Below are 24,031 nucleotides of genomic sequence, written 5' to 3' on the forward strand. Positions count from 1 at the left end.
ATATACAGCAAATATAAGACAACATGATTTTAATATAATAACATATCATGACTGAGTACGAACTATACTAGAAAATAAGAATGGCTTAAAGTCAAGAAATTAATAAAGCAGTCCATAGCAACCATTGGCCAGGGAAGAAAGGTTACATAAATATTTATTGGCCTTTGATGTGGGGTGGTGGGGAGAGGGCAACAAATGACTTTTATTATCTTACTTGCTACTCCTCCTATGAACCAACTGAGATGTAGGCAAAGGAGATTAAAATATAGTCATCACTCTGTATGCACCAGGGCCTCTCCCCACCTCCCACCCATGGATACCAAAATCTACTGATGCTCAAGTCCCTTTTATAAATGTCCTATATTTGCTTAACCTACACACATTCTGTCCTAAACTCTAAGTCATCTGTAGATTACTTATAATACCTAATACAATGTGAATGTTATGTAAATAACATTTTGGATCCTGGACCCAATTCCAATATGTGTGTGTCAACAAGCAATTCTCAGATCAGAAATCAACTCAATTCTATCCAGAGACAGCATCAAATTCTACAAGTAAAGGGTAGGACTGCCTCCACTTCAGGCACCAAATGCAAACCTGAGTTGTTAACTGCTACTGACCAACCAGCTTCAGAATGGAGGTTCTAACAACCCCTCCAATTCAAAATGCCAACCACAAGTCCAGGTTGTTACCTATACTTCTGAGCAACTGGCTATAAATCAGACATTCCCATGACCCCCTTATCATTTTGAATAATTTGCTAGACTGTTTCACAGAACTCTGGAAACATATTTACTCGCTAGTTACCAATTTATAAGAGATTAAGAAGAGGTGGCAAGAATACATAGAGGAATTATACAAAAAAGATCTTAATGACTGGGATACCCACGATGATGTGGTCACCTAAAGCCAGACATCCTGGAGTGTGAAGTAAAGTGGGCCTTAGGAAGCAGTACTATGAACAAAGCTAGTGGAGGTGATGAAATTCTAGCTAAGTTATTTCAAATCCTAAAAGATGATGCTGTTAAAGTGCTGCAGTCAATATGCCAGCAAATTTGGAAAACCAGCAATGGCCACAGGACTGGAAAAGGTCAGTTTTCATTCCAATCCCAAAGAATGGCAATGCCAAAGAATATTCAAACTACCATATAATTGCACTCATTTCACATGCTAGCAAGATAATGCTCAAAATCCTTCAAGCTAGGCTTCAATAGTACTGAGAACTTCCGGATATACAAGCTGGATTTAGAAGAAGCAGAGAAATCAGAGATAAAATTGCCATAATCTATTGGATCATAGAAAAAGCAAGGGAATTCCAGAAAAACATCTACTTCTGCTTCATTGACTATGTTATAGCCTTTGACTGTGGACTGTGTGTATCACAACAAACTGTGGAAAATTCATAAAGAGATGGGAATGCCAGACCACCTTACCTGTCTTCTGAGAAACCTGTATGCAGGAAAAGAAGCAATAGTTAGAACAGGATATGGAACAACTGACCACTTCCAAATTGGAAAGGAGTACATCACGACTGTATTTTTTCATCCTGCTTCTTTAATTTATATGCAGAGCACATCACACGAAATGCCCAGCTGGATGAATCACAAGCTAGAATGAAGATTGCCTGGAGAAATGCCAACAATCTCAGATATGCAGGTGATACCACTCTAATGGAAGAAAGTAAAGAGAAATTAAAGAGCATCTTGATGAAGGTGAAAGAAGAGAGTGAAAAACCTGGCTTAAAATTCAACATTCAAAAAACAAAGATCATGGCATCTGGTCTCATCACTTCATGGCAAATAGATGGGTAAAAAGTGGAAATAGTGACAGATTTTATTTCTTGGGCTCCAAAATGAAAATGGACTGTGACTACAGCCACTAAATTAAAAAATGCTTGAAGGAAAGCTATGACAAACCTAGACAGTGTCCTAAAAAAGCAGAGATATCATTTTACAGTCAAATCTGTGTTTTTTCTGGTAGCCATGTATGGATGTGAGAGTTGGACCATAAAGAAGGCTGAGCACTGAGGAATTGATGCTTTTGAACTTTGGTGCTAGAGAAGACTCTTGAGAGTCCCTTGCACTGCAAGAAGATCAACTAGTCAATCCTAAAGGAAATAAACCCTGAATATTCATTGGAAGGACTGATGCTAAAGCTGAAGCTCCAATACTTTGGCCACCTGATGTCAAGGGCCAACTCACTGGAAAAGCCCTGATGCCGGGAAAGACTGAGGGAAAGAGAAGGGGATGACAGAGGATGAGGTGATTGGATAGCATCACTGACTCCATGGACCTGAATCTGAGCAAACTCTGGGAGATAGTGAAGGACAGGGGAGGCTGGCCTGCTGCAGACCATGGAGTAGCAAAGAGTTGGATACAACTTAGTGACTGAACAACAACAAAGGCTATTAAAGGATACACAGATCCACAGCCAGATGGAAGGGTTTCATAGGGTGAGATCCCAAACAGAAGAACTTCTGTCCTCTAGGAGCTTACGGCCCAGCACCTTAGCATATGGAAATGTTCTAGTTCCCCAGCTTGGAAACTCTCTGAACCTTCTCCTTTGGGTTTTTTTGGAGTCCTCATTACTTAAGCATGATTGATTAAATCATCAGTCCATGGTGATTGATTGGCCAAGCAATCTAGCCCCTCCTTCCTCCCTGTAAATCAACCCTCTCTTCAAGATTGGTTTTCCTTGCCACCAGCTCACTTTCTGAGGTGTTTTACTTAATTAAAGTAAATCAGTTATATGAAAAGGGACTTCTGAATAACACAACACTCATTTCACCTTTGTGGCTCTGAAGCATTTTTAAGAACTGAGGCCAAGAGACCAAATACAATAATAAAAGATGCACCCATTGCTCAGGAAATTCCAAGGGATTTGGGAGCTGTGAGCCTGGAACTGTGGATGAAGACCAGATATATATGAGAAATATTTTGATCATCTGAGTGACCAAACATACATATTTCTTATAAATCACAATATTGCAGATAATATATAATCTGGATGTTTAACTACGGTAGCATTATAATTTTATTCTTCAGTTGCTAAGTCATGTCTGACTCTTTACGACCCCATGGACTGTAGCCTGCCAGGTTCCTCTGTCCATGAGATTTTCTAGATAAGAGTACTGGAGTGGGTTGCCATTTCTGACCCAGGGATCAAACCCCCATCTTCCGCATTGGCAGACGGATTCCCTACAGCTGAGCCACCAGGGAACCCACACAATGTTACACATATAAATATATAAAAGTAACAATATAACACAAATATTACACAGTAAAACAGATAAAAGAATTGACTTTAAAGTCAAGTCAGCTTCCTTTCAAGATTCTGCCTCACTGGAAGGTTAGAGCTAGAATAGAAACAATTCCATGACTGAGACGGAACAGCATAGAGTTACCATCCAGACCTAAAAAGACTGGGAGAAAGTGAGTTTGATTCAGATAAAATCTTAACAAGTTTTCTTTAAAAGATTATTTGTTTAGTTGTGCTGTCTTACTGGCAGCATGCAGGATGTTAGTTGGGGCATGCAGCTCTCTATTATGGTGCACTGACTTAGTTGTTCTGCAGCATGTGGGATCTTAGTTCCCTGACCGGGGATCAAACCCCCGTCCACTGGATTGCAAGATGGATTCTTAATCACTGGACCACCAGGAAAGTCCTTTCCTGAGAGCTTTAATTTCTAAAGTAAATTGGTACTGCATACTCAGGTTTGTTGTTTACCAAGTTAAGCAGCCTCTGGTTTGCATAGTTATAAGAATTTTGTTTTGTTTCCCCCAAGCTTACTGAGTCTAAAGGAGTTATATTTGCAGAGCATTTGTTAGAATATCAATATAGAAAGTTTTACTTATATTAATGTAATAGCTTTTCAGAAAACTTCCTAAGATGGTTCATTATTCATGCATGGCTTTGAATAGTGGGCTTTTGTAATAGTGGGTTTTCTCTGATTAAAATAAGATTTCACTTTTGAGGTCTCTGACACGTATGGGAAAATATTTAGCAATAGACACATATGTGATATAATAGATTAAATATATAGTGTTTTTAAAGAACAATCTATAATACTTGAAGAAGAGGAGTTTAGAATATGTTATTGAATTGGGCCTAGATGGAGTATTCTATGAAAAGCGTTTTTATGAAGTGATAAGCAGATTTTTCATGGTTAAATGTTGATTATCTGCCAGTGATATTTTCAGCTTATCTTTGCTTATAGAAAATGGAAATTTGTTTACGTATTTGTTTAGCTTCATGTACACATTACAATACAAACTTTAAAGAAAAACACACAGGGGAAAAGTGAGGAGTACCTTGGTAGTCCATGTGATAATAGCTCCAAATGGAAACCTTTACATGTGAAAAGACCCTGTTATGGAAGTTCAGTTCTTCCTGAAAAAGAATTGTTTTGTACCTGGGATTCTGAGCAGGAACTGATTCTTTCTACCAACTGGAATTTAAAGTGTCCCTCCCTCAGCCACAACAGGATGAAGGGGCCCCAGGCTAGAATGCACCAGGGCTAAGTTCCTAGACGTCTCTCCCAGAAGGAAAACAATAGACTGCTGGCATTTTTTAAGTTGATAAGAAGGAGGAAACCACTAGAACTCAAGAGAAATTAGTTGGTAATGATCTTAAAGGTGGCCATGAACATTTGCAGTTGCAAAGCACAGAACATCTTTCAGCAAAGAGGCTCTTGATAGAGGAAACAACTGGTCACTTTGAACAAGGAACAAAATCAGCTTGATTCACAGGAATGATCAGCCAAGCTTGAAAAATGCGAGGAAGTAAATCCAGACCCAATTTAATGTTAAGGTAACAGCCGCTTAGCCACTCCAGAGATTCTCACCAATTCCCTAGTTCAAAGCAAGAGCAGTTTATAGCAGAGTTCTACTATATACTCTATAGTTGTTTGTTCTTACATAACCACGAGGTAAAATACACTTGAACTTTCCCTTTCTGTCCATTGTAGGGGTTTGATTTCTCTCAATAATTTTTTTTTTCTCTAAATTTCACAAAGTCTCAACTTAGAAACTTTCCTAAGTATTGTTATAACTATGGGTGGATACCATCTCCTTATTATAATCTCATGCCTGGAATGAACAAATGTAAGTTCACCAGGTATAATTTTGCAGCAACTGGGGTGTTCAAGAAATATTACTTTTATTTGATTTAAATTTAGCTAAAACATATTTAGGGCTTCCCTACTAGCTCAGACAGTAAAGCATCTGCGTGCAATGCAGGAGACCTGGGTTTGATCCCTGGATCGGGAAGATCCCCTGGAGAAGGAAATGGCAACCCACTCCAGTATTCTTGCCTGGAGAATTTCATGGAGAGAGGACCCTGGCAGGCTACAGTCCGTGGAGTTGCAAAGAATCAGACACTACCGAGTGACTAACACACAAAAACATTTCTAAATCTCTAGATATCAAGGCTGGCAGGAAATTCAATCTCAGTTACTTGGTCTCTCACTTCCTGGAATTTCAAACTCACCAAAATACAGAAAGTGATCCCTCTTGGTTTGGGCGGCACAGGTTACCTTTGTGATGCCCTGTGAACCAGCCTCTGTGGCATGGTGAGCCACCCACACATGCTGGGTTTTAGCTTCTCCAGGCCCAGTTAGAGCCTTGCTAACTCTATGGGCTGTAACTCCCCAGGCCTTATGGAAATGAGATAGCTCAATATCTCTGATTCTGTCTCTTTCACCAATTAAGAGAAATCACCCACTTCTGTCCCTTTAAGCTTTGGGGAAACAAAAACACAAAAGAAAAGCTGTATGTGGGACATTTCTTTTTCTTTTTGGCCTTTCCTCGAAGCAAAGAAACACAGAACTTGGTGTGTGTGGCAAGATTGGGGGTGAAGAGGATATAGTAAAAAGAATAGTGATAGAACAAAATAAAACAGTATGTGCTGCTTCACAGGTAATTAACACCTTTTACAGACTGTGCTCTTAACAGGACTTATCTGTATCTGCATATTAATAATGAGAACACTTCATCTATTCTCATAGAAGATGAAAAAAACAGCATTTTCTAGAGTGATCAAAGGGATTAATGGGACATTTACATACCCAGAAACAGGTTTAATGAGGCCTTATTCTATGGATATAAGAGATTCACAGGCATCAGGAATCTAAGAAGTTCTACGTGGCTTCAAACATACGCTAGAATATTTGAATTACTTAAAAGTGAAAGTGAAAGTCACTCAGTCGTGTCCAACTCTTTGCGACTCCGTGGACTATACAGTCCATGGAATTCTCTAGGCCAGAATACTGGAGTGGGTAGCCTATCCCTTCTCCAGGGGATCTTCTGGACCCAGGAACCGAACCAGGGTCTCCTGCATTGCAGGCGGATTCTTTACCAACTGAGTTATCAGAGAAGCCCAGAAGTACTTAAGACTTACTCTTATAAGTAATTAATCTAATAGTAAGAGTAATTGAAGTCCCTCAAATCACTGAAGATGATGACTGCAGCCACAAAATTAAGATGCTTGCTCCTTGGAAGAAAAGCTGTGACAAACCTAGATAGCATAGTAAAAAGCAGAGACATTACTTTGCCAACAAAGGTCTGTCTAGTCAAAGCTATGGTTTTTCCAATAGTCATGTATGGATGTGACAGTAGGACCATAAAGAAGGCTGAACACCGAAGAACTGATGCTTTTGAACCGTGGTGTTGGAGAAGACTCTTGAGAGTCCTGTGGATTACAAGGAGATCAAACCAGTCAATCCTAAAAGAAATCGGTCCTGAATATTCATTGGAAGGACTGATGCTGAAGCTGAAGCTCAATACTTTGACCACCTAATGTGAAAAGCCGATTCATTGGAATAGACCCTGATGCCGGAAAAACTGAAGGCATGAGAAGGGGACGACAGAGGAAGAGATGATTGGATGACATCACTGACTCAATGGACGTGAATTTGAGCAAGATCTGGGGGATTGTGAAGGACAGGGAAGCCTGGCATGCTACAGTCCATGGGGTTGCAGAGAGTTGGACACAACTGAGCAACTGAACAAAAACAACTACAGTCCTAAAGAGTGCCTTGCAGTTAGTCTTTCAATATCAGCATCAACTAAGTCTTTCATCTTCACTTTCCTAAAGATGAATGATCTCAGACAGTTCCCTGAATTCTGATGCTCCTTTTGGATAAAGTGCTAATGGAGAGCTCATTGTGAGCATTTCTCCATCCTTGGTCGTAGGCAGTTCAGACGTGTAGCACTGCAAAAGGAAATGTTGGTCCCGAGTTCCTATGGGCACCAAACATTTCTGAGCAGCATCATAGACTGCGAACTGTGATTTTTTTTAAATTAATAATTAACTTTCCTTAAACTGGTTTTATTTAACGTGCTTGCTGTGTAAGAAAGCACATGACTTTTGAGTAAAAGGACATTTAATTTTCTAATCAATGCCGTAGAGATGCTTTCTGGCATTTATTTCTACCCAGTTCTGAATTATATGTTGATTGTGTGTAATGGATGTTAAGTAAGGAATAGGGGACAAAATTAGACGCTATTCTAAACAGCTCATGCCTGGTTTTAATGTCGAGTGGCTTCTATTTTCTGTAATTATCTATGAATAGTAAGTCCTAGGGTCTGGCAATTCAGTGTTTTCTGAAGAGGAGCCATGTCACCATCACTGGGGAACTTGTTAGAACTGACCCAGCCCAAACTTACTGAATCAGAATCTGCATTTATTAGGTACATATAAGTTTAAACAGCATGTCTTTGGACACAGTTAAGTCTGAATTATTTGTGAAACTTTGGAAAACTATGGATGCCAAATTTCCATAGTAGATCTACTGAATCAGAATAACTGGAGTTGCACGCAACATGCATTTTTCTAAAATCTCACAGGCCAGATTTGTATGTGCTTCTAACATTTCTTCTAATAGTGAGAAGAAAACTACAATAGTAAATTGAAACATGCTTTTAGCATGAATTGTCATCAACAGGTTTTCGGTTCAAGTGGTGCAAATTTTTTTTTAACTAAGGCAACAGATTTGAGGATTAGCTAGAGTTTATAGATTCATGTTACTTTTTATGAATTAACAATTTGAATAACTGGAACATAAATTGGGGAATAAATATTTTTTATACTTTTTTTTCCTAATGTGTACAAAGCATTAAAATATCATTAGGATATTTGATTCTATGTTGTTACATTGATGGCAAAAGTTTTTTCTGGGATGGCATAAGACTACTAAAATGATTGTGTAATTTCACATTTGAACTGTCTCTAGTAAGCATTTATGGGCCTCCCAGGTGGCAGTAGTGGTAAAGAACCCACCTGGCAATGCAGGAGACATAAGAGACATGGGTACGATCCCTGGGTTAGGAAGATCCCCTGGAGAAGGAAATGGCAACCCACTCTAGTATTCTTGCCTGGACTTTTACAATAACAGCAACCAAATAAGAGCAGTAACAATTTCTAGCTTGATTACTCTGGTTTTTCATCTGGTTGAAATCTATTTGAATAAAAACACAAAAATTCCAGACCAAAGTTCAGGTTTGGTTTTGTTTCAATTCCTAAAAAAGCTAGATTCTAAGATTGTGAGTTGTGATTTTTTAAGGAGAGACAGTTTAGAATTGTTAATCATAACCATTTTTCATTTGCTTTGGTGTATTGTTTTATTTTGTCCCTTTTCTCTGTGCAAATTATTTCTAATTCTAGTCTGGAACATTAATTGCTACTTTGATGCATATATATGATACCCTGAGAACTAAAGAACTGATTTTATTGAAAAGTTTTACGAGGTAAAATTGGCGATGACTTTTGGCGACTCAGTGGAATACAAAATTTGTTTGTTCTTTCTCTTAAAAAAAAGAGACAAAACTCTTACAAACATTTTATGAAGACTTCTAGTCAATGGATGAATAATATGAGGTTTCAGAAAATTGGTAATAAAATATAAACTCTCCATGTTAGTTTAAACTCCAAAGATGTGCAAAATATATTGTGCCTCACAATATAGCAGAATTGTAGTTTTCTGTGTAGTCATTGGATTAAATACCCAGAAGACTTCTGACTCTCTGCTTTCAGACAGCATGGAAAAAGTGGAGTATCCTAATCTCAAAACTCTCCTCAATTTTACTACAGAAATTGCTTTGTTAACTAACAGTAATAAGTCTTAAGTAGAAGGGTTCTCTCAAATGTAATTTTAATATAGTTTTGCCCCATAGAAACCCTTTTCATCTTGCTTTGATTCTAGTGTAAATGCAGAACACTTAAGTAAATTTCTGACTGGAAGGTAATCTACATTCTCCTCTTATAAGAAAATCCAATTTATGAGCAGCAACTGCTGATTTGCTGAGTCTCTCCCTCAGTAAATCCTATTGAGACTCATTGAATATGGTGAATTCCATTCTAATATTTTAAAATGGTAATTAATTCACAGTACAAAGGGTATTATGAGGTACCTCCCAAATGTTTTGTAGCATTGAATTGACAGTTATAAAAAAAAAATGCACAATTTTGAAGTCAACAAATTTGATGGCACTTCAAAGTACAAGTGTTGGTATAATAAGTACCAGTCGGTTAACTAAGTTTATTGTGCATTTATGGAATGGTCTGCTATGTGAAAAGCACTATGCCACATCTCTGATTTTGAACCTCTGTATCTCCATGAGAATACATCAACTCTATTCAATCATTTTACATACTCATCTGTTTTATCTAGAATTCTATTATGTTAGAATTCCTTGAGCTACCAAGAGGAAAACCATGGAATCAATGCAAAGTAATCTGATGATAATTCTGAAGGCTTCTCTAATAAAAATACCTATAACTACTGGGTCATGTCATTGCCAAATTGTAATTTATAGGGGAAATGTATATTTGGTCCTCTCACATATATTTGGTTCTCATCCATAGTTCCTGGCTTACAGCTCTCAAAACCCTTGGGATTTTCTGAGAAAAGGAGCAATGAAATAATATTTAGTCTCTTGTACTTAGTTCCTCAGAACACTTCTGGAAAGGTGACTTTTCGATCCCACTCAAAGATGGGGGCCGGTTGCCAGGAGAACCATGTTATTAGAGAGGAACTTTCAGTCTAGTTTGCTCCACCTGTGGGAGTGGGGGAGAAGGCCTGGAGGTTGAATTTATCATCAATGGCCAATGATCAACTGTGCCCATGTAATGAAGCTTCTAGGGTTTGGAGAGCTTCTGAGTTGGTAAACATGTGGAGAATGGGGAAAGTGGTGGGTCTGAGGAGGGCTTGGAGGCTCTGCCCTTTTCCTGTGTTTTGTCCTAGGATCTCTTCACCTGGCTGTTGATTCCTGTATTTTAGTATCCCTTTTATAAAAAATTGGTAATCTAGTGAGTAAACAGGTTTTTCTGAGTTCTCTGAGCCACTCTAGCAAATTATTCAAACCTGAGAAGTGGTGGGAACCTCTTGATTTATAGCAAGTCGGTCAGAGATATATGTAATAACCTGCATTTGGGACTGGCATCCTGAGTTGGAGGGGGTCATAGTTACCTCCAGTTTTAGCCCATCAGTTAGAAGCACAGGTAACAATCTGGGCTTCCCTTTGGTGTCTGAAGTGGAGAAGAGTCTTGTAAGACTGAGCCCTTCACTTGAGGAATCTGATGCAAATTTTAGAGGGATAGTGTCAGAATTGAGCTGAATTCTTGGACAGCCTGCTGGTGCCCTGGAATTGCTTGTTGATGTGGGGAGGCCTCCACACACACGCAAGTTGGAACTGGGTCCAGGAACCCTTTTGGAATCATATCAAGGAACATTTGGAAGAATTTTAAATTTTAATTTCTCCCTTACTTCTGTTTAAACCCCATTTTCTATTATCATTCAGAATTTCCAAGCACAAATATTCCACAGACTTGAGGAAAAAGAGGAAAATTATAAAAACAATGGAGGGTAGACAAGGTTATCTGTTTATATTAGTTGAGTATAAACAGTTAAACATGTTAATTGATAAGCCAAACTTCAACAAGCAAAGAGGCTAATTATGGTGACAGTCAAAGATAAGGATGAAATGAATATTCTTAAATCAAGAAAAAAAAGGAAAATCAAGACAAATGAGAAATATTTTTTCTTCACATTTTGTCCCATAGTGAAATTATTTTTTTAAAAGCAAATGATTGAATAAAAATCCCGAAGTCCCAATTTACCCTTGTAAGATACTGGTTTTCCTCTGTAGGAAAAGGCTGTGGGAACATTGCCTCAACTGCTAGCCAAAGCACAACTAGATTACCTAGTAGGGCTTTTCTATTTCTAATTTCTAGATCCTTATATTCATAAATTTTCCTGTTGAATTTTTGTGCTCTCAATGGGAGTCCCAAAACTCTGGTAAAAAAAAAAATTCCAAGAGGAAAATTGCTTATTCTCTGATAGTAAAGGGAAAAGAAAACCTATTCATTTCACTCTGTTAAGTTAGTTATTGTTAGTCACTCAGTCATGCCTGACTCTTTGCAACCCCCTGGACTGTAGCTCACCAGGCTCCTCTGTCCATGGGATTCTCCAGGTAAGAATATGGAGTGGGTTGCCATTTCCCTTCTTCAGGGGATCTTCCCCATGCAGAGATTGAACTCAAGTCTTCTGCACTGTAGGCAGATTCTCTACCATCTGAGCCACCAGGGAAACTCCTGTTAGTAGATACAGTGAATATTCACTCCCTCATTCGTACAACAAATATTCTTTGAGTGCCTGCTATGTGCCATGCTCTATTCTATACATATGAAATGTTAGCATCTTAATTCCTAATCAATCTAATGCCATGATTAAAGAAATAATAATATTAAAAGTAATGTATACATAGTGTGCTTCACAAATGAAAAGTCCATATTAATTACATAAAACAAGGAAGGAGTCTATATGAGAGAAAGATTCTTGTCCTCAATTATCAACAAAGTAATTATATATATGCTGCTACCACCCCATTTCCTCATTTTGCAAGTCTTGTAGCTGTGTTCTTTGAGGCTATAGAGGGTGAAGTGTTGGAGAAGATGATCTAGTTTTCATGGTCAGTCCCCTGCATCTGCTCTAATATTTCCCTGTGTTAGTTCTAGGTAACAAGATCCCTAGGACCTGGGATACAACTTAACATTCAGTTCAGTCGCTCAGTCGTGTCCAACTCTTTGCAACCCCATGGACTGCAACACGTCAGGCCTCCCTGTCCGTCACCAATTCCCGGAGTTTACTCAAATGCATGTCCATTGAGTCGGTGATGCCATCCAACCATCTCATACTCTGTTGTCCCCTTTTCCTCCCACCTTCAATCTTTCCCAGCATCAGGGGCTTTTCAGATGAGTTGGTTCTTCACATCAGGTAGCCAAAGTATTGGAGTTTCAGCTTCAGCATCTGTCCTTCCAATGAATATTCAGGACTGATTTCCTTTAGGATGGACTGGTTGGATCTCCTTGCAGTCCAAGGGACTCTCAAGAGTCTTGTCCAACTTAACACTAGATTGGGAAAAAAGGGCATGATTTTCCCCAGACTTGCTTGGGGTATACTAGTTAAAGCACTCTACAACTTCTGTGGGATGGAAATGTGCCAGAAACTTGTAATTGAGAGTGAATAAAGCAGAGGTCAATGCCCTCAAGGATCTTGCAGTTTAGAGAGGGAGGTGGATATAAATCTAGTCAACTATGATGTAGTAAAGTTATGTACTTACATTTGGAATAAAGTTAAGTAGTGAGTTTCTCATATTTATTTGACTATATGAAAAAATTTAAAAATTATAATCTATTTAATCAATATTGCCAGAAGGTCATTAAATATATTAAAAGTGTGGGAAAGTACTTCATTAAAATTAAAAACTTCTGCTCTGTGAAAGTCAAGGTCAAAAGGATGACAAGACAAGCCACAGACTTAGAGGAAATATTTACAAAAGTCTTTTTTTGTGCAAAAATAAAGATAAAGGACTGCTATCTAAAATATAAAAAGAACTTTTAAAAATGCAACAAGAAAACAAAAAACTCTATGCAAAAATGGCCCCAAAACTTTTAACAGACACCTCACCAAAAAAAATATACAGATGGCAAATAAGCATGTGAAAAGATGTTCTTTTTCATATGTCATCAGGGAAATACAGATTAAAACAACAATGAGATATCACTACACACCTATTACAATGGCCAAATATGGAACAGAGATACACCAAATGCTGGTGAGATGCAGTACGAACAGGGACTCTCATTTATTGCTGGTGAGAATGCAAAATGGCATTGCCACTTTGGAAGACAGTTTGGCAGTACCTTACAAAACTAATAAAAAATACTGTTAGTATATGATGCCGTGATCAGGCTCCTTGGTATTGATCCAAAGGAATAGAAAATTTATGTCCACATGAAAACCAGTACACGGATGTTTTTTGCAGTTTTACTATTAATTGACAAGACTTGGAAGCAACCAAGATGTCCTTCAGTAGTTGAATGTGGCTCAGAGGTTAAAGTGTCTGCCTGCAATGCGGAAGACCTGGGTTCGATCCCTGGGTGGGGAAGATCCCCTGAAGAAGGAAATGGCAACCCACTCCAGTATTCTTGCCTAGAGAATCCCATGGAGAGAGGAGCCTGGTAGGCTACAGTCCACGGGGTCACAAAGAGTCGGACACTGAGTGACTTCACTTCACATTCAGACAATGGAATATTACTCAGTGCTAAAAAAGAAATGAGCTATCAAGTCATGAAAAGATATGGAGGAAAATTAAATATATATTGCTAAGTGGAAGAAACCGATCTGAAAAAGCTCCACACTGAATGATCTCAACTATATGACATTCTGGAAAAGGCAAAACTATGGAGACTGTAAAAGAGATCAGTGGTTGCCAGGGGTAGGAGGGATGAATAGGTGGAGGATAGAAGATTTTTAGAGCAGTGAAAATACTCTGTATAATATTATAATGATAGATACGTGTCATTATATATTTGTCCAAATACATACAGTGTACAAAGATAAAGGTGAACCTTAATGTATACTGTAGACTTTGGGTGATTATGGTGTGTCAATGCAGGTTCATCAGTATTAATAAATGTACTACTCTTTTGTTACATTTTTGGGGATGTTGATAACATGGTAAGCTAAGCATGTTCAGAGGCAGGGAGGGTATGGGAAATCTTTGTATTTCCCCCTTAATTCTGCTATGAACTTTAAACTGCTCTAAAAAAACTCTCAAAAACAAAAAAGTGTGGGAAAGATAAACAGCAGAAACAACAAACCTATAAAAGAATTATTCACTGTAAGATATAACACATTTTTAAATTTTCTGTATAATATACAATAAACATTAGGTATTAAAATGTTAAGCTGTGAAAAGATAGACAACATTGACTTGTCAGCATCAAGCAGAAAATACACACACACACACACACAACTCTCTGCTTAGTTATCTGTTGCCAATATAAGAATGAACAGGTTAAAATATCCATATATCAACTGATTCCATGAAACTTAAGTCCTAAAAAAGATGACTTCACAATGAGGGAGACTACATACACATGATTACTTTTGAAATTATTTCTTTACTTAAAACATATTTTGAGGGTTTCCCTGTTGGCTGAGTGGTAAAGAATCCACATGCCAATGCAGGAGGCATGGGTTTGATCCCTGAGCCAGGAAGATCTCACATACTGAGAAGCGACTAAGCCCATTCACCACAGCTATTGAGCCTGCTCTCTAGAACCTGAGAGCCACAACTACTGAGCCCACGGGCTGCAGTTACTGAAGCCGATGTTCCCTAGAGTCTGTCCTCCGCAACAAGAGAAGCCACTACAATGAGAAGCCTGCGTACCGTAACAAGAGAAAAGTTTCCTGTGCAGCAATGAAGATCCAGCACAGCCGAAATTATGTAAATAAAATGATTTAAAAAAAACATATTTTGGAAGAAAACATAGTCACAAGTATTGCTTTCGTATTTTATGGAGCACATATACGCATCTCCTGTAATGTGCCTTTCTTTGACTTGTGGACAGGAAGAGGAGGGGTCTTAAAACTGAAAAATCATTATGACCAAGTGTGTGGACGTGCGATGTGGCACGTGGGGGAAAAGCACTGCTGCTGAGGACAAAGAAGCATGCAAGGAAGGGCAGAGTTTTGATGTGGGGCAGGCGCGCAGGGGTCAGTTTGTGAAAGGAACTCAATAACTTCTTTGCCTTTTATTCCTATCGATATCTCTGGTAAACTTAAAAGTTCATAACATTTTACCTGTTTATATTTTTCTACTTTTCTTAGAACTTGCCATATTGCATTATCAGCGAGCTTTCTATATGTAGGCCATACAGACTCACCTCAACAATTCTTCATTTAAGTCCTTAATAATGTTCTAGACCATGTGCTCCACAGTTTACATGCAAGATTATGCTAATTTTCATGAATTTTGCAAAAATAGTAGACCATCTCCATGGAATAGAAATGCAAAAAAGCAAAATGGCTGTCTGAGGAGGCCTTACAAATAGCTGTGAAAAGAAGAGAAGCGAAAAGCAAAGGAGAAAAGGAAAGATATTCCCATTTGAATGCAGAGTTGCAAAGAAGAGCAAGGAGAGATAAGAAAGCCTTCCTCAGAGATCAATACAAAGAAATAGAGGAAAACAACAAAATGGGAAAGACTAGAGATCTCTTCAAGAAAATTAGAGATACCAAGGAAACATTTCATGCAAAGATGGGCTCGATAAAGGACAGAAATGGTATGGACCTAACAGAAGCAGAAGATATTAAGAAGAGGTGGCAAGAATACACAGAAGAACTGTACAAAAAAGATCTTCACGACCCAGATAATCACGATGGTATGATCACTCACCTAGAGCCAGACATCCTGGAATGTGAAGTCAAGTGGGCCTTAGAAAGCATCACTACAAACAAAGATAGTGGAGGTGATGGAATTCCAGTTGAGCTGTTTCCAATCCTGAAAGATGATGCTGTGAAAGTGCTGCACTCAATATGCCAGCAAATTTGGAAAACTCAGCAGTGGCCACAGGACTGGAAAAGGTCAGTTTTCATTCCAATCCCAAAGAAAGGCAATGGCAAAGAATGCTCAAACTACCACACCATTGCACTCATCTCAGTTCAGTTCAGTTCAGTTGCTCAGTCTTGCCCGACTCTTTGCGACCCCGTGAACCGCAGCACACAAGGCCTCCCTGTCCATCACCAAATCCCTGAGTCCACCCAAACCCATCTCCATGGACTTCATAATGCCATCCAGCCATCTCATCCTCTGTGGTCCCCTTTTCCTCCTGCCCTCAATCTTTCCCAGCATCACGGTCTTTTCCAATGAGTCAGCTCTTTGCATCAGGTGGCCAAAGTATTGGAGTTTCAGCTTCAACATCAGTCCTTCCAATGAACACCCAGGACTGATCTCCTTTAGGATGGACTGGTTGGGTCTCCTTGCAGTTCAAGGGACTCTCAAGAGTCTTCTCCAACACCACAGTTCAAAAGCATCAATTGTTTGCTGCTCAGCTTTCTTTAGAGTCCAACTCTCACATCCATACATGACCACTGGAAAAACCATAGCCTTGACTAGATGGACTTTTGTTGGCAAAGTAATGTCTCTGCTTTTTAATATGCTGTCTAGGTTGGTCATAACTTTCCTTTCAAGGAGTAAGCGTCTTTTAATTTCATGGCTGCAGTCACCATCGGCAGTGATTTTGGAGCCCAGAAAAATAAAGCCAGCTACCGTTTCCACTGTTTCCCCATCTATCTGCCATGAAGTGATGGGACCAGATGCCATGATTTTAATTTTCTGAATGTTGAGGTTTAAGCCAACTTTCTCACTCTCCACTTTCACTTTCATCAAGAGGCTCTTTTAGTTCTTCTTCACTTTCTGCCATAAGGGTGGTGTCATCTGCATATCTGAGGTTATTGATATTTCTCCCGGCAATCTTGATTCCAGCTTGTGCTTCCCTCCAGCCCAGCATTTCTCATGATATACTCTGCATATAAGTTAAATAAGCGGGGTGACAATATACAGCCTTGACGTACTCCTTTTCCTATTTGGAACCAGTCTGTTGTTCCATGTCCAGTTCTAACTGTTGCTTCCTGACCTGCATACAGGTTTCTCAAGAGACAGGTTGGGTGGTCTGGTATTCCCATCTCTTTCAGAATTTTCCACAGTTTGTTGTGATCCACACAGTCAAAGACTTTGGCATAGTCAATAAAGCAGAAATAGATGTTTTTCTGGAACTCTCTTGCTTTTTTGATGATCCAGCGGATGTTGGCAATTTGATCTCTGGTTCCTCTGCCTTTTCTACAACCAGCTTGAACATCTGAAAGTCCACGGTTCACGTATTGCTGAAGCCTGGCTTGGAGAATTTTAAGCATTACTTTACTAGCGTGTGAGATGAGTGCAATTGTGCAGTAGTTTGAGCATTGGCATTGCCTTTCTTTGGGATTGGAATGAAAACTGACCTTTTCCAGTCCTGTGGCCAGTGCAGAGTTTTCCAAATTTGCTGGCATATTGAGTGCAGCACTTTCACAGCGTCATCTTTCGGGATTTGAAATAGCTCAACTGGAATTCCATCACCTCCACTAGCTTTGTTCGTAGTGATGCTTCCTAAGGCCCACTTGACTTCACATTCCAGGATGTCTGGCTCTAGGTGAGTGATCATACCATCGTGATTGTCTGGGTTGTGAAGAACTTTTTTGTACAGTTCTTCTGTGTATTCTTGCCACCTCTTCTTAATATCTTCTGCTTCTGTTAGGTCCCTACCATTTCTGTCTTTTATTGAGCCCATCTTTGCATGAAATATTCCCTTGGTATCTCTAATTTGCTTGAAAAGATCTCTAGTCTTTCCCATTCTATTGTTTTCCTCTATTTCTTTGCATTGATCTCTGAGGAAGGCTTTCTTATCTCTCCTTGCTCTTCTTTGGAACTCTGCATTCAAATGGGTATATCTTTCCTTTTCTCCTTTGCTTTTCGCTTCTCTTCTTTTCACAGCTATTTGTAAGGCCTCCTCAGATAGCCATTTTGTGTTTTTGCATTTCTTTTTTTGGAGATGGTCTTGATTCCTGTCTTCTGTACAATGTCACGAACCTCCATCAGGTATTCTGTCTATCGGATCTAGTCCTTTAAATCTATTTCCCACTTCTACTGTATAGTCATAAGGGGTTTGATTTAGGTCATACTTGAATGGTCTAGTGGTTTTCTCCACTTTCTTCAATTTCAGACTGAATTTGACAATAAGGAGTTCATGATCTGAGCCACACTCATCTCACACGCTAGTAAAGTAATGCTCAAAATTCTTCAAGCCAGGCTTCAGCAATACGTGAACCGTGAACTTCCAGATGTTCACACTGGTTTTAGAAAAGGCAGAGGAACCAGAGATCAAATTGCCAACATCCGCTGGATCATCGAAAAAGCAAGAGAGTTCCAGAAAAACATCTATTTCTGCTTTATTGACTATGCCAAAGCCTTTGCGTGGATCACAATAAACTGTGGAAAATTCTGAAAGAGATGGGAATACCAGACCATCTGACCTGTCTCTTGAGAAACCTGTATGCAGGTTGGGAAGCAACAGTTAGAACTGGATATGGAACAACAGACTGGTTCCAAATAGGAAAAGGAGTACGTCAAGGCTGTATATTGTCACCCTGCTTATTTAACTTATATGCAGAGTACATCATGAGAAATGCTGGGCTGGAGGAAGCACAAGCTGGAATCAAGATTGTTGGGAGAAATATCAATAACCTCAGAGATGCAGATGACACCACCCTTGTGGCAGAAAGTGAAGAGGAACTAAAGAGCCTCTTGATGAAAGTGAAACAGGAGAGTGAAAAAGTTGGCTTAAAGCTCAACGTTCAGAAAACTAAGATCATGGCATCTGGTCCCATCACTTCATGGGAAATAGATGGGGAAACAGTGGAAACAGTGTCAGACTTTATTTTTCTGGGCTCCAAAATCACTGCAGGTGGTGATTGAAGCCATGAAATTAAAAGATGCTTACTCCTTGAAAGGATAGTTATGACCAACCTAGACAGCATATTAAAAAGCAGAGACATTACTTTGTCAACAATGGTCCATCTAGTCAAGGCTATGGTTTTTCCAGTAGTCATGTATGGATGTGAGATTTGGACTCTAAAGAAAGTCGAGCATAGAAGAATTGATGCTTTTGAACTGTGGTGTTGGAGAAGACTCTTGAGAGTCCCTTGGACTGCAAGGAGACCCAACCAGTCCATCCTAAAGGAGATCAGTCCTGGGTGTTCATTGGAAGGACTGATGTTGAAGCTGAAACTCCAATACTTTGGCCACCTGATGCAAAGAGCTGACTCATTGGAAAAGATCCTAATGCTGGGAAGGATTGGGGGCAGGAGGAGAAAGTGATGACAGAGGATGAGATGGCTGGATGGCATCACCGATTTGATGGACTTGAGTTTGGGTAGACTCTGAGAGGTGGTGATGGATAGGGAGGCCTGGCGTGCTGCGATTCATGGGGTCACAAAGATTCGGGCAAGACTGAGCAACTGAACTGAACTGAAACTGGTTTTAGAGTTGAGAACACTAAAATGGAATCTGTATGTGAATCCTAACTATCTCAAAGTTCACTTTACTCTAGTAATTGGTCTTTGTGATGGTATTTCTGCAAGTGAGTTCCTTGGAGGATAAAGCATGAGGAAAAAGCATTCTGTGATTATGTCAGTAAGAGGACCAGAGCACACTCCCTCTCTCTTGAAGACTCTCCATGTGCTTAGGATATTAAAGTCCCTGTGTATTTCTGAAACAAAGAAACCCATTTCATTTTCTTCATATGAGCATTTTACAAACTGTCCGAGAATTATTGTTATTTTTTTTTTTTGGTAAAACATTTAACATTCCAGGACATACTTTGGAAACTTTGTATATTGGAAGAAACTTATTAATAAGAACTCAACTTATTTAGAATCCAAGAAATATAAACCTTATTATATACTCTCAAATTAATGTTTGTCAGAATGAGGGTCATGAACTCATTGGGGTGTGAAATCAATGAAGTGGATCCTAAGCAGTATGTGGGAAATAAAGCAAAACAAACAGGACAGAAAATATCAGGGTTGCATGTAGTAAGCACTGAATCATGAAAATTTTTACTGGGGCGGGCAGTGTAGAATACATTTCTTTCCATGGTCATGGCCAAGAACATCTAAAGCCATTCCTTTTATGAAAGTTGCATGAATTTCTTGTTATGCAGGAATTATGATGATAACAAATGCTTGAACTGTATGAAATTAACTTTATGAAATTAACTGTAATCCCATGGCTAACTAAAAAACTAGTTATTACTTAAAATTAGATAATTTTAGAGCTGAATTATCTCATAGAGGAAAAACCAAAATAGAGTTTTAGTGATTTGTCAAGGTCAGACAGCTGTTAGCTGGGCCTAGGACACAGTTTCTTATTTGTACACTAATATTCTTTTACTTGTCAGCATGTGTGTGTGTGTGTGTGTATGCCCACGTGCTCAGTTGTGGGCCTGTTTGCAACCCTATGGACTGTAGCCAACCAGGCTCCTCTGTCCTCGGGATTTTCTTGGGAAGAATACTGGAGTGGGTTGCCATTTCCTCCTTCAGGGGATGTTCCCAACCCAGGGATCGAACCCATGTCTCCCGGGTCTCTGGCATTGCAGGTGGATTCCTTACTGCTAAGCTACTAGGGAAGCCCCACTTGTCAGCATAAATTGATGTAATTTTTATTTATAGAACATGAGATGATTTCTTTTTAATAAGAATTCAGCAAATCATTCCCAGACAGTAAGTCAATGATAGGTTACAAAAATGCTTAAGGCTTTAATTGAAGGAAAAAAGTAATTTAGAGATACTTCAGTGCTGCAGTCTAATTATAATTCAAAGCTAATCACTAACTAATAAACCCATTACTGGTGGGGCCATTTAGTTGTTTGGTTTCTCACTTGAACGTGTGAGTGTCCTGTATCTATGATTCTGAGAAGACTTAGTAGATAACACAGCAGTAAACACAAACCCCACCACGTGTAAGCTAAAGATGCAACCTTTAAATAATGAATTTGAAGTATTCTCTCTAAACGCGCACCATGTTTTATGAAAAGAAAAGGAACTATGACTTATCGAAGCATTCCTTAGCAAAACACCCAGTAACTTCTATACATGTTATTTTAGACCGGTCTCGGTGAGACTCCTTCCAGTGGAAGTCTTGAAAATTATACCTAAATTTGTGCCTATTCATTCTTCTCTCATGGTCGGAGCTAGGGAGGGAGTGTCAGAAATTGGTCAGTAGAAGTTGGAAATATTTCCTTTTCCACCTCTCTTGCTCCCTGGAAAGCGCCCACGAGAGTCTGCCCTAGGATTCCTAGGGCCTGTCCCTGGATTCCAGCAAACCCTTCTCATGTCTCTGGAGCCCAGGTTGACGCTATCTCCTCCCAGAAAGGTCCGGGCCACAAAGGGCAGAAATCATTTGATAACTTAATCTTGGTGAGAGGAAGAGACGCCTAGGCCTGTGTACTCCAGTGATAAACGGAAGCACCCGGGTGACTCAAGGAAGAGACATGGCAACGTTTAAAACTAATACAAACTAATAAGGCGTAAACAAGAACTGAGCGGGGGTAGGAACCATCCCCACCAAACGTGGTAGGGGGCTGGCGTGCGGAGGGGACACAACTGAGTGTGACAACCTGGAGGTTCCGGGGCGAGGGAGGGGGGTTCTCCCGGGAGACCCGGCTGGGAGAGCAGGCAGGGTAGCAGGAGGTGAATTTCCTAAAGCCCAGGACCGACCCTCGGACCCTCCCGATTCCTAGAATGAACTCAAAGCCGGTCTCCCTCCAGGCGGGGCCGGCGGCTCCCCTGGGATCGCCACCTCTCCTCCGCCCCGTCACGGGGAAGAAGATCCCCGTGGATGGGGAGGGGTGCGGGTGGTAAACCCCGGGCACTCAAGCCGCCCTCCCCCCCGCCCCCCCGTGCGGCTTCAAAGCCCGACCCTGCCTGGGGCCGGCCGCGGGCACCGAGCGTCCTCCCCACGCCTCCCCGCTCCTCCTGCGCCGGCAGCACCCGCCCCGGGCCGTCCCGGTGGGCGCGCGGGGGGCGCCGGCCCGGGCCCCGCGTGACGTGGGCGCTGCGGCGGGAGGGGCCGCCTGGGCGCGGGTCGAGGGGAGGCGGGGGGGCTCCGGCCGACTTATTAGCGCCCCGCGGGTCGCCAGCAGCGAGCAGACGACCGGTCGGCGAGCCACAGGAGCCGGCGAGCGGCCCACTCCTCCCACTCCTCCGCCTGCCTCCTCCCCTCCGGCTCCTCCCGCCCCCACCTCGGAGCGAGCCGCGGAGGCGCCCTCTCCCTGCCTCTTTCTCCCGCTCCCGCTCGCTCGTCCGTCTCTCTCGCTAATACTTCCCCCTGCCGTGCTCCCGGGGACCCAAGCATTCTCAGCGCTACCCTTAGGCACCCACGGTGCGCGAAAAGCCTAGAAAAAAAGCCGCTGCGGACAGAGACAGTTGGAAGCCCCTCGTCCCTGCCCCCCGCCTCTGCCGGCGGAGCCCGTGCCCAGCTCGCAGCACCTTCTCTCTTGAACACTCTGTTTGGGAGGACGGGGTGAGAAGGTGAAGTGGAAAGAACTGCAGAGCAGAGGGGGCCAGGCTCAGAGCTCAGATTTCATTTTCATTGAAGCCAAGCACGGAAGATCAGTTTTTTGTTTTTTTTTTTAAATTCTGCATTTTTTCCCCCCTTTTTTCCAAGAAACTTACTTTGGGGGGGAAGGTTTTGCTCTGGGCATTTGCTTTGCCCAGCAGTTGAAAAGTGAACTCGACTCGTGATGGTTCTCCTGTCACTTTGGTTGATAGCAGCCGCTCTGGTAGAGGTTAAGACTTCAGCTGATGGACAAGTAAGTGGAAAATAATAACAATAAAAAACTCAAACCCAACCTTTTCCCCGAAACAGTTCCTCCCCCTCTTCCCCCTCCTCTCTCTCCTCCTCCCCGCTCCCACCCTTTCCCTGTTATCTGGTGCCTTCACGGTCGGTGTTTTCAAGGGCTGGGCGCAGCGTGCGGGGCTTTTGGGGGTGGAGGGGGGTTCCATTGCACGGGAGCCCAGGCTTGTCACCCCTCGGGCTTCACTTTGCGGCATTCGGGACAATTCCCGGTGACCCGACTGCAGCCAATTCGCATCCTCTCCGGGCCATCTGGGTTTCCCCTTTCCGGAGGGCGGTGTGGGCGCTTGAATGAAGTTCTGGACCCTGGGTTCAGGATCCCAGGGCTCCGACTGCAGCAGCCGGAGTCGAGTTCGCGGGGCTTTCTCTCCTGCTCACTGACTCACAGCTTTTTTCGGGCAGCCGGAGGCGGGGGTTTCAGGAAGTCCTTGGGCCGGACAGGGAGCAATCCAGTAGACACGTGTCCTGGGAGTACCGCGGCCGGGCTGGGGTTTGACAGTTGGGGAGGGGGGCCCCCGGGGACGTTTCCTGCCCGGCGTTTTCCTGGGCAGAGAGGTTGGAGGCGCCGGCCGCTCTTCTCCCCTCCCCCTCTGCACAACTCCTCCTCTTTTTAAAGCGAAGTTGAGTGCTGCTCTGTTTCTTTTCGGCCCAGCCCCCACCCTTTGGAGCCTCAAGGTGAAGCCCGGTGCTCTCAGAAGAGTCCTTGAGAAGGCTCGGCGGGACGAGCCGAGCCCTGTGTAGTCAATCACAGCAGCTCAGGGCCCCTGGGGCTCTGGGTACAGAATTTCTCCGTGAGTTTTTGTAGCGTCTCTTGGTCTGCTTGGTCTGACCATAGGGTGAAAAAGTAAGAGACTCGTAGTGCCACCAGGGAACTCTGTTCTAGTTGCTGCCTGACCTCAAATCTGATCAATCAGGATTTAGACTTCTATTTTACACGTATAAATTCGGAGACTTTCTTTTCTACCCCTGACCCAATATCTGGAGTTTTCCGAAGAGAATATTGAGTGTCACGATTTATTTTCGCTGGCTTCGGAAATGTTAAAAGTTAAAACGAGCAAACGACACCCTGTCCCAAATTGCTGTTGCATTGGCTCGTGCTCTCCGTCACAGGAACCTTCTACAAACCGGGGTGCAGCGGTTAGGCACCAAGCCCAGTCTCCGGCGTCGCCTGATTAGTCAGCTCCTGAAAAGCATTAATGGTAGAAATAAAACGCATGAGGTGATAAGATGAAACCCAG

The 24,031-nt window shown here is 41.5% G+C and overlaps 1 protein-coding gene across 6 annotated transcripts in view; it reads left to right on the plus strand.

Annotated features, from left to right (window-relative positions):
* Positions 1-24,031, plus strand: part of ADAMTS3 (ADAM metallopeptidase with thrombospondin type 1 motif 3) — a 335,418-nt gene that overhangs the window by 50,995 nt on the left and 260,392 nt on the right. For 2 of the 6 annotated variants that reach the window (XM_081587023.1, XM_081587052.1), the window contains exon 1: positions 21,865-22,749. The exons of 3 other annotated variants lie outside the window; for them this stretch is intronic. In XM_081587023.1, coding sequence (XP_081443149.1) covers positions 22,681-22,749 — 69 coding nt within the window. In that variant the 5' untranslated portion in view covers positions 21,865-22,680. Of the gene's footprint in view, positions 1-21,864; positions 22,754-24,031 lie in introns of those variants that run through there. One more of the 6 variants, XM_081587033.1, reaches the window with a different exon arrangement.

The sequence above is a fragment of the Giraffa tippelskirchi genome, chromosome 1 (assembly GCF_054371585.1).
Source record: "Giraffa tippelskirchi isolate mGirTip1 chromosome 1, T2T-mGirTip1v1.2.pri, whole genome shotgun sequence".
In the NCBI taxonomy this organism is placed as follows: Eukaryota; Metazoa; Chordata; class Mammalia; order Artiodactyla; family Giraffidae; genus Giraffa; species Giraffa tippelskirchi.